The sequence below is a fragment of the Microtus ochrogaster genome, chromosome 8 (assembly GCF_000317375.1).
Source record: "Microtus ochrogaster isolate Prairie Vole_2 chromosome 8, MicOch1.0, whole genome shotgun sequence".
In the NCBI taxonomy this organism is placed as follows: Eukaryota; Metazoa; Chordata; class Mammalia; order Rodentia; family Cricetidae; genus Microtus; species Microtus ochrogaster.
In genome coordinates this window covers 61578179-61588772 of record NC_022015.1, presented here as the reverse complement: position 1 = coordinate 61588772, position 10594 = coordinate 61578179, and the positions used below count along the sequence as shown (strand labels likewise).

General features: G+C 44.0%; 1 protein-coding gene across 2 annotated transcripts in view; it reads right to left on the bottom strand.

Moving 5' to 3' along the window:
- Window positions 1-510: 510 nt before the first annotated feature.
- The window catches only part of Papss2 (3'-phosphoadenosine 5'-phosphosulfate synthase 2), a 70778-nt gene continuing 60694 nt past the window's right edge, over window positions 511-10594 (bottom strand). For both annotated transcript variants that reach the window (XM_013348108.1, XM_005352145.1), the window contains 4 exons: window positions 5153-5288; window positions 3363-3631; window positions 1781-2010; window positions 511-1193 (listed from right to left, as the gene is read on the bottom strand). In XM_013348108.1, the coding sequence (XP_013203562.1) occupies window positions 1052-1193; window positions 1781-2010; window positions 3363-3631; window positions 5153-5288 (777 nt within the window). In that variant the 3' untranslated portion in view covers window positions 511-1051. The remainder of the gene's footprint in view (window positions 1194-1780; window positions 2011-3362; window positions 3632-5152; window positions 5289-10594) is intronic.

Sequence of the window (10594 nt, the reverse complement as noted above, 5' to 3'; positions counted from 1 at the left end):
GAACCTTTCCGTCTCCAAGAAGGTCTCTCTTTAGCATTCTCAAGGAGAGCTTTGTTAAGTAGCTTCAAGGAGTCCGAACCAGCTCCTGTGTTGTCTAATGTAGACAGGGACCTAGCTTAGGAGTGTAGTGGTCTGGGCACTCTTGAGTGTCAGCACTATTTGTTAATGGCCATTTTGTGTTTACAGCACTCAGCAGCTCTCAGACCTTATGTTTGTATCATCTCTGCACATGGATGAGGTTTGGATTTTATCTTCTCTGCAGAAGCCAACAGTTTCAGCTTCTCATTAATCTGTGGGTTAGTTTTGGTTATAGCTTCAATCAAAAAGGTGCCTCTTGACGATAACTACAATATTCCCTGATGGAGAATTAGTCCCTGGGGGGAGTTCTTCTCATCAAAGCATACCACACTATTGAAAAGTGCCAGCATGCTGGAGTTACTGTTCATAGGAAGCCATTAGAACCTCTCTTCCTGCTAGGCTATGCTATTTTCACAACAGAAGGAACTTGCATATTTCTCAAGATTTAATTCACATCTTCACACACATATTTCTTCCAGTTGCATCTTCAATTCATTGGGCAGCGAGACTGTGTAGTCACAAGGTAAAAAATGTCAGGATGACAGATTTTTTTTTGGTCAGCTGTACAAAAGAGGGTGTTTGTATGGTTTATTACTTCTGGTAAGTAACATCAGGGTTCCAGCTTGGAAAAAATTAAGCTGGAAAGTATGCTTTTGTTTGGGCAAGTCAGCTAGACACATGGTCACATCTTTTAAAAAATCTGACACATACCTGCTGGGATGAAGAAGATACAACTGCTTTCATTCTGGAACGTATAATAATATTGTTTTTTCCTAAGATTTGGTTTCCAGTGTGAATTTCAGATACATAATGAAATTGGTTTTAAACTATAGGCACAACTTTTTACCTCATTACAAAATACTAATTTTAAAATTAGTCATCGAGGAGCAATTGGATACAAAGCATTTAATCACAAAAATAGAAAAAAATCGTTAGTAAAAGAGCATTTCAGAGAGACCATAACCAGGGTCACTTAGTTGATCTTCTCCAGAGACCTGTAATAATCTGTCAACACTTTCCATGCTTTGGGGGCCATGAAACCATCTGGGGGGTCTTCTCCTTCCCGGGCGAGCTTCCTCATCCGAGTTCCTGAGATGAAGTCAAACTCGTCATGCCTGTCACGATACAGCAACAGAGAAGTCAGTGGAGGTAAGAAACAGCTGACCTAAAGATCCCTGGAATTAGCTTCCAGGTTTTCTCCGTAAACAGCAGCATGTTTTCAAATGGGCAGTTCCCTCAGTCTTGAGAATCTCACAGGACAGAAGAGGAATAAAGGCAGAATGTCTGTTTGGTATTTCCTGCACACCTGCTTTTTTCTATCTTCATGCCAGAGATTAGTTTGTGTGAATTTAGTATGGGGTATGAACACCCTGCCCCCACCTCCCTTGTGCACGTGCAACTATGCCCAGCTCAAGAACTGTTTGTGAGTGTGCTGGAGCTCAAACCCAGGGCTGCGCACACAGCAGGGCAAGTCTTCTATTAGTCAGCTACATCCACAGAACAAAGAAATGCTAATAGGCCAAGAACTACATGTAGAGCACTCTGTTACGATGTTGGGACAGAACGTGTGCAAGAGAGGGTCTGAGCTGTGAGGGACTGTTGTTCCAACCGGGAGCGTGTAGCCTGGAGACTTCCAGAGGGTTCAAGTTTTGCTTCCTCATGCCAATTGTCATATCAATGACAGTTTTCGCTAGGAACCTACCTTGCTGGATCATAAAAGTCCATGGCCTTTTTAGTTTTATTGTAGGCTGCCACTCGGAATGGAATGATTTCCACAGAGGTGAGACCAGGGGCCATACTTAAGACCTTGCCCCCATGGGTAGGTTCATATAGGTCTTTCTTCGTCTCAGGGTGGGGCATTCCTGCAGGATCCCTGCCCACAATGTAGAAATTGGCCCCTGCAATCATCCGACATCTGCAGTGCCACTGGACCTGGAAAATAGCACACGGGGACATGATGGTCATGATCCAAGTTCATGTTCCCCTTTATGGCAATTCCTTAATTTTGCTTTCGAAGTGATTCAGAAAGGCAGGTCCGTTAAAAGTAGCAATGATGTCCTAAGCCCTGAGCACTCAGGCTGGGTGGTATTGGGTGGGACAGGAGCTTTGAAGTCATGAACTTTTAATCTCTCAATAAAGCAAGCAGCCCAGGAATACTAATACTTACTGTTAGAAAGGACCGTGAATTACATGCTCCAGTCTTCAGACAAACCAAAATCTAAGGGCTGTTAGAGATTCTAAACTGTCATCTGCCAGTAATGAACTAATTACCTTTCATATATGTGTTGATTCCAGTTTAGCATAACACTTGCCATCTTTAAAGTTCTGACAAAAATATAAAGGATGGGGGGAGAGCGGTAGAGGGGGTGCTATAGAAAGGTGTGGAACTCTGATACAACTGAGGAGAATTCATTCATTAAACTCAGTTTAGAACATTTGGAAGGGTTAATTAAGATCCCTTCAGAATCCTACAAACTCCAAATCCCCTGCACAGCTGTTAGTGAGGGACCAAGAATCTTCTGGCAGGTTCCCTGTGATAGTTCACTGTGGTGCTGCCTTTTAAAGATACTTCTCCCTTCTGAGAAATTCCTGGGGCACGGCGAATCATCCAGAGTACTTAGAAACAATAAATCGTTAGCTTGGTGTGGTGATTTGAATGAGAAAAGTCCCCTTCAGAGTCAGGCATTTGAACCCTTGGTCCCAGGTTGGTGCCACTGTTTGGGGGAGGTTTAGGTGATCCAGCCTTGCTGGAGGAAGTGTGTAACTAGGGATGGGCTTTGAGTTTGGAAAGCTCCACCCATTTCCCCATGTGCTCTCTGCTTCACCTCGTGCTTGTGGTGAAGGGTATAAGCTCTCGGGTTCCTGCTGCTGCCCCCAAGCCTGCTGCTTGCTGCCGTGCTTCCCTGCGATGACAGACTCTTCACTCTGGAGCTGTAAGCCCACAGAAACCCAAGCTGCCTTGGCTATAGTGTTTGATCACAGCAACAGAAAGGTAACGTGTAGATATTTCTTGCCCTATGATTCCAGGTGAGCTATGCTCTCTCACTTCCTCAATCATGTGCTAAGCCCCATATTCTTCGAGCAATGTGTTTATGTAGGACTTGACACTTCCAGCATCCTTCCAAATACAAAACTGAAAACGTTAAGCTGGGATGGGGGAAAGAGTAACTTGAAACTGTAGAATCTGCCCATTAAGAGTGGACCCCCCCCCCAATTTATTTAATTTTGTAAATAAAGTTTTAGGCTGTGTTCTTAGTCCTTTACCAGCTCAGGGAATTGCTCACCTCTGTGGGGCCAGCATACAACATAGGAGACGGGAAAATGGCAACAATAGTTGATTTTGGGTCCAGGACGCCTTCCTCCAGTACAGCTGCGTGTTGTTTCATCCTCCAGTTCAGAGGCACATCGTCATCCTTGGTCCAGCCCCCCAGAGGGTGCAGCAGGAGGACTGGGTGCTTGTAGCCCCTCTCTAGGAGCCTGCGGCGGGTGTCCTGCATCAGCAGAGCGTGGCCATTGTGGACAGGATTGCGCAACTGGAAGGCAAACACGGCATCTAGGAAGGAAAGAAAAGCCAACGTTCAAAGTAAGCTATGTTTCTTGTCCATAAGAATAAATGGGGAAAGATGGAGCAGTAGGTATACTGCTCAGTTCCCCCATTCGGGCTGCTAGCGTTTGACAGTTTGAGAATGTGCCTAAGCTGTTAGGGGTGTTAATCCATCAGAAGTGTTCAGTTGCTTGAACAAGATAGGATGCAGAGGCAGGAAGCCACACAGGAGAAAACAGGACTCGGCAATTAAAACAGGTACTGGCTACACCCTTCCTGAAATCCCAGGCTCCAGCATTCCCTAGTCCTCTTGTGCCTGCTGCAGGCTCAGCTTCATGGGAACCTGCACATAGAGCATATAATACATGGGCACCAAATCTACGGATGAAAACCAACTCCACCTTCAAGAAATCCTGAAAACAATTGTACTTAGAGATGGATTCATGAACTCTATTTTTTTTTCTGGTTCTAAAATGTAATTAATATATATATCCTTTGCAGAAAATTTAGGAATTCTATAAAAGCCTAAAGTGAAAATTATGTTTCTCTCAAAATGTATAGAATAAGAAACGAGACGATTCCCTTCCTTGTTCCACTGTCACCCCCACGAGGCAGGCGGTGTCACTGGTAGTCTGCCATCCCCAGAGTCCTTTGTGTTTCAGTTTTGGTTTGGTTTTTCCAATTTTCTTGTTTTTCAAAGCATGCCTGGTGTGTGTGTGTGTGTGTGTGTGTGTGTGTGTGTGTGTGTGTGTGTGGATTCATTAGTTCTAGGACAGCCAAGGCTACACAAAGAAACTGTCTCAAAAACCAAAAACCAAAAAATTGCTGGACTGGAGAGCTGACTCCAAGATTAAGGATGTGCATTAGTCTCTCAGAGGACTCAAGCTTGATTTCAGCACCCATGTCGGGCAGAACACAAGCTGCCCAGAACTTCACTCCAGCTCCGGGGGACTCTGACCCCGGACACCCACACATACATGGCATACACCCACACACCATTAAAAGTAAGATATGTTTTTTTTTTCGGGGGGGAGGGGTAGGTTTGGAGCCTGTCCTGGAACTAGCTCTGTAGACCAGGCTGATCTTGAACTCACAGAGATCTGCCTGTCTCTGCCTCCAAAGTGCTGGGATTAAAGGCATGCACCATCACCGCCTGGCAGCATCTTTATTTTTTTATGCTGAATAAGACAGGGGTGGTGGGAATCTGACCCCAGATACCCACATGTACATGGTGTGCGTGCACGGGCGCACGCGTGCGCGTGCACATACACACACACACACACACACACACACACTTCATTAAAAGATAAATATTTTTATACTGATTCAGCCAGGCATGGTGGCCCATGCTTGCAATCCCAGCACTTGGATGCACAGGTAAGATCAACAATTCAGGGTTACCATTGGCTACATAATGAATTCAATGTCAGGCCCTATATTAAAAAACAAAAAAATTATTCCTGATACACTTAAATTTTTGACTACAGTGCTAGTGAGTATTGGCAGATACACTAGAACCAGATCACATACCAGCGTTCATGTCTTTCCACTTCTGTCTGAGCTCCAGAGGTGTCAAGCGATACTGGTCCAGCCCATCATCCCACCTTATTCTCTCCAGCACCTGCAGGTCTCCACCGACGAGCCAGTCCCCACCTTCCATCACCATCTAGGAAGAAGTCATCGAAATTCATAGTAACTATACTGACTTTTAAAATTTCATTCGAAGTGTGTGTGTGTGTGTGTGTGTTAATGTATACACGTGCCTATATGTGTGGGGGCTTAGACGTCAGAGTTGGGGAACTTCTTCAATAGCTCTTCAGTACGTTTTTGAGACAGGGTTTCTCACTGAGCCTGTAGCTCGCAAATTTGGCTAGACTGACTGGTTGGTGAGCCGCCAGGAGCTGCCTGCCTTTACCTTCCTGGCAGAGGAATTGCTCCCTGTCTTTAACCTCCCTCCCCGGCCACTTGGATATTTCACGTGGGTCCTGAGGGGGATAAACTTGGGTTCTCATACTTGTATAGCAAGCTCTGTACTGGCTGAGCCTTCTCCCCAGCCTGCCTGTTTTGCTCTGTGACCCATCTTGAGTTGCTTTTTTTACAGCATTTCCAGTAGTATTTAACAAACTTTTCATCTCTGAACTTACTTGCGGTCTTCACCAAAGTTGCTGGGGAGGCAGAGCAGGAGCGGGACCAGGCCCTGGTCGAGTCCAACAGCTCATTCCCACAACACAAAAATTAAGGACTGTCCCCCCAAAGTTCCTGTTTATATGGATTATATCCATCAGTCCCCATGTTAGAAATGAATACTGAGAAGCTTTAAAGTAGTAATGAAGTTATTGCATGTTAAGAACAAACTCTTCCCCACTCCTTCGCCTTTTACTTTTACCCATTGCCACTCTGCTAAGTATGGCCTAACAGAAGATAGACAGACTTTCATAGCTACTGCATTTAATCTGAGCCAGTGAGTTTCGGCTGTGCTGTGTGGAGAAAACCCCCCAGCAGGGACTTAGCTAGAAGAAAGAAGAGGATTTGAGTAGCATTTTTATATGATTGTGGATACTTTTTGATACTGAAACATGTATTGGCTCCCTCCCCCTTCCTTTTTGACAGGGTCTTACTCTGCAGCCCAGGCTTGCTCACTTGGGATCCTCCTGCTTGGGCCTCCTGAATGACAATATTCCGGGCGTTTACTGCCATGTTCAGCTTTTAGGCACTAATTTCCCTTAGTGTGTGCCCACACCTTTCTGTACCACATGTGTGTGGGATGTGCATGCATGCATATCTTTGCAGAGGTCTCCACCAGCTGTCTTCCTTGATAAATAGCACTAGTTCTTGAACTTTTACAAATTGTGTGGGGTGTGTGTATGTGTGTGCGTGCAGGCATGCATGTGTGTGCATGGAAGTGCATACATGCGCATACAACTTGGAGGCACCTGTTCTCTCCTACCAAGTGGGTTCCAGGGACTGAAATTCAGGTTGTCAGTCTTATCTTTATACACTGACTCATCTTGCCATCTCTACCTCATTTTTGAGACAGTCTTTTCGTTTAACGGGGAGCTTGCTAATTCAGCTCGACTGACTAGCCAGCAAGGTTCAGAGAGAGGGTCCTGTCTCCACTTCCCTCATGCTGGGATTACAGGCAGGTTTTGCCATGCCTGACTCTAGTATATGGTTGCTGAGGATGGATAAAATTCGGGTCTTTTTGCTCAAATACCAATCACTTTACCATCTCTCCAGCCTCCCAATGCTAGTTTCTTAAAGGTAAATTGCAGTATGAAATCTAAAACTGTATGCATTTTTCACACTGTTTTAGTAAAACTCCATTGTTTTTTGAATATTTTTACCCAAGAATTTATTATTATTATTATTATTATTATTATTATTATTATTATTATTATTATTTTACCATACATGCTGATCAACTAGAAATGTTGACTACTGAGTTTGTCAGTCTTCAAAGGCTGACATTATATTTTAGGATTTTAAGTGCACACACACACACACACACACACACACACACACACACTTGTGAGCATTGCTGATGGCATCAGAAGAAAGTCTAAGTCTGAACTTGCTGCCACACTCATAGTGCCGAATAAAATGTTTTTGTTTGAAACCCCAAGGTTAATCTTGGCAACTAAGAAGTACTCTTCCTTGTTTTCGTTGAAGTGACAGAATTTTGCCCATTGAAAACAAACAAACAACAAACAAAAAACTTACTAAATATCTAAGTCTGAAGACATGCATTTCTAAACCCACATTCTTGATACCAGGGTTTCAATGGTGTTTCAATAGCTGTTTTTCCCCAGACTCAAATAACTTGACAAGAACTTTTCCTTACACCAGCCATTGAGGATTAACATGTATAGCAAACGTATCTTGTATAATTCCCTATTTGGAGTATGTTATGGAAAGATCACTTAGCCCAAAGGTCACATTCACAGCATCATAGAACGCATCCTTCACTGAAGCTGGTGGTTTCTTAGTACAGTTGCTGTAATCGAGCCACCAGCGTCTTGTCCACCTTTGCTTCACACCAGCCATGCCAGTGGCAGCACAGGAAAAGACTATCACTGTTACATGGTTCTGTTCTCGGGAGTTCTCCGGCTAGGTTGTGAGTACTACTGGGGTTCAAAGAACCATGCTTTGAGAACCTTTGCTGGCACATTCCTAATGTTGTCTAATGTGTTGTTCTCAATAGCACTCCAAAGCTCTTGGAGGAAAAGTTGTTTGGTTTTCTACCATGTAATTATTTATCATTTAGCACAGTTCCCATGGAAATCACCCACAGATGCAGCCTCCTTCATTACATCTGCTTTAAAGATAAAAGAAAATCCAGTGAGCAGCAAAGTGTAGCAAAATCCAGGCATATAGTGTAAAATAGATAGATATCCATTTTCTCGAAAGACCTCTGAGAAGGATGCCAAGGTCACTCTCTGAGGAAAAGTACAGTCTGTTGAACAAATATGTTGAGGAAAGTAGATAGCCACATGCAAAAGGATGAAATGACCCATATTCTATGTGCAAAAGATAAAATGGATTAATGGCATACATAGAAGACCCAAAATTATAAACTGCTTATGTAAAGAAAGGGGTTGGGCAGAGGTAGTGCATGCCTTTAATCCTAGCACTCAGGAGGCAGAGATAGCTGGATCTCTGTGATTTCGAAGCCAGTCAGGTCTTCAGAGGGAATTCCAGAAGAGGTACTAAAGTTACAGAGAAACCCTGTCTCAACGTCCCCCCCTCAAAAAAAAAAAAAAGAAGAAAGAAAGGAAAGAAAAAAAGAAAGAAAAAGGGAACAAGGCTTCATAACACTGGGGTTGGTTGGCGGTGGTTTCTTGGCTATAGCACCAAAAACAAAGACTGCAAAAGCAAAAGCCGAAAGCTGGGATTACCCTGAACTGAAAACTTCCTTTGAACTAAAAGACAATTAACAGGGTGAATGTGTACACAGGGTGAGATGACTATTCCAAATCCTATGACATTGCCAGGGACCATTCCTACAACCCGGGTGTCAGGGTACATGCCTGTAACACCAGCACTCGGGGCTGAGGCAGGGATTTTGAGTTTGAGACAAGCCTGGGCTACATAATGAGATCATGGCTCATAAAAAGAAGAGAAAGCTCCTCCAGCACAAGGATAAATAAAGTAACTCACAATTCACAAGGCAGAGCTAGGGAGACAGCTCCGTATGTATGGTGAGAATTCAAGAATGATGAGTTTGATACCTTGTAGTCTGATACTTGTACAAGTTGTTCTCTGATGGCCACATACTCACACATACACCCCTCAAGAACACACAGAAATATCCTAAGAACAAAAGGCTGAACAAAGAACTTGAGTAGACATGTCTCCAAACTTGTTCTGCAGATGGCCAAAGCACACAAGTAGCCCACTACCAACAGCTGTAAAGCAAGTGAAATCCAAATGAGAAAAAGTGGAATATCCATTAGGATGGCCATTATTACAAAGAAACTCAGGAAGTATGTATTGGTGAGGATGGAGAGGAACTGGAAAGAACCCTTATGCCCTGGGCTCTAAAAAGATGAAACTACTGTGGAAAACAGTATGAGGTTTCATTTCAACAAAGCAGCAAAACAAAACTTCGAAGAACCTTTTGATTCAGCGGTCCTTCTTGAGGAGAGATTTGCACACCCAAATCTCCATTTGTTCTTGGCAACCCAAATGTCCACCAGTGGATGAATGGATACAGAAAAGACACGTACAGCATGGGAACACATGAAAGAAATCTTGCCCAGTGCTTCCACACAGACAGTCCTGAGAAAGCAGGACAGCCATGGAAAGACAATCGCAACACAGGTAACCCTGAGGACGGGGAAAGTGAAGTAAGTCACAAAAAGGCAAATTATGTACGATTTCATCTGTACAAGGACAAAATGAATACCTAAAATGTCAATAGAGTAGCGAGGGTGACTGAGAGAACTTACTCATAAATACCTAGTAGAAAGAAGAAGGTGGCCTTGTGTTGCCTTGGCTCAGCCTCCCCATTACAGCCAATCACTGAGGTTTACAATGACTGCATCCCAGAGGGATTCAGAGAATGAAAAGCTAAGCTAGTGCGATTTTTGTCACACCTAATATCTCCAGTTAATTTATTGCCACAAGTGGAGTGGGAAAGGGTGTTGCTACATCTGGAATCTAGTGCAGCCAAAGGATGCAGCTGGCTCTCCCGTGTGGCACAGAACCGCCTTCACAACAACAACAAAGACATATGGTGCTGAGCTTGAGAAACCATGGTGGTAACTGTGCAATGGACTTGGCTCTGTCTTCATGACCTCCTTTCTAAACTCTGTCCTCAGGAAAACCACTACAGACTCATGTTTTCATATATGAGTACTATCCATGACTTTGTCCTCACCTCTTAGAATTTTAAGAGTTGACACAAATCCCTAGGAGTTTCATAACACTCCGAACTCTATGGGCCAACCCTGCACTGAACTGTTTTGATGACTGAAAGGACTTCTGGGCCACCCACACTAGATCCTCGTCTGTGAAGAGTGATGCTGAAACTACTCTTGGTAGCATTTGGACTCTCCAAAAGTTCTCTGTGTCTGCGATGCTCTGACTATCCTGAGAACTATGCCCAGCTCTCAGGAAGGAAGGTTCAGCACTTATGATGACTTAGAATTACCCACGGCTTTCCAATTCATCTGATAAGGCTTTAAGATACTCGAAGCTCATGCAAGTTTAACAGCATAGCTTTCAGATAGAAGGCCATTTTACAGAAAGGAAGGGACAGGGTCCAGGTGCACATGGTTATTGTGCCAAAGCCAGAACCCAAATCTGGAACTTGAAAAGAAAACCAAGCTTTCTTTTCTAGCACAGCGGCGGGCTTTCATCAGTGGCCCCCGGGTGATATTTCAGCATCACCCACAGTGTTGCCTGTTACAGGTATGGACGGTACGCATTGTTCTGGGAGGACGCAGAAGGCCCTTGAGTCATACCTGTGAG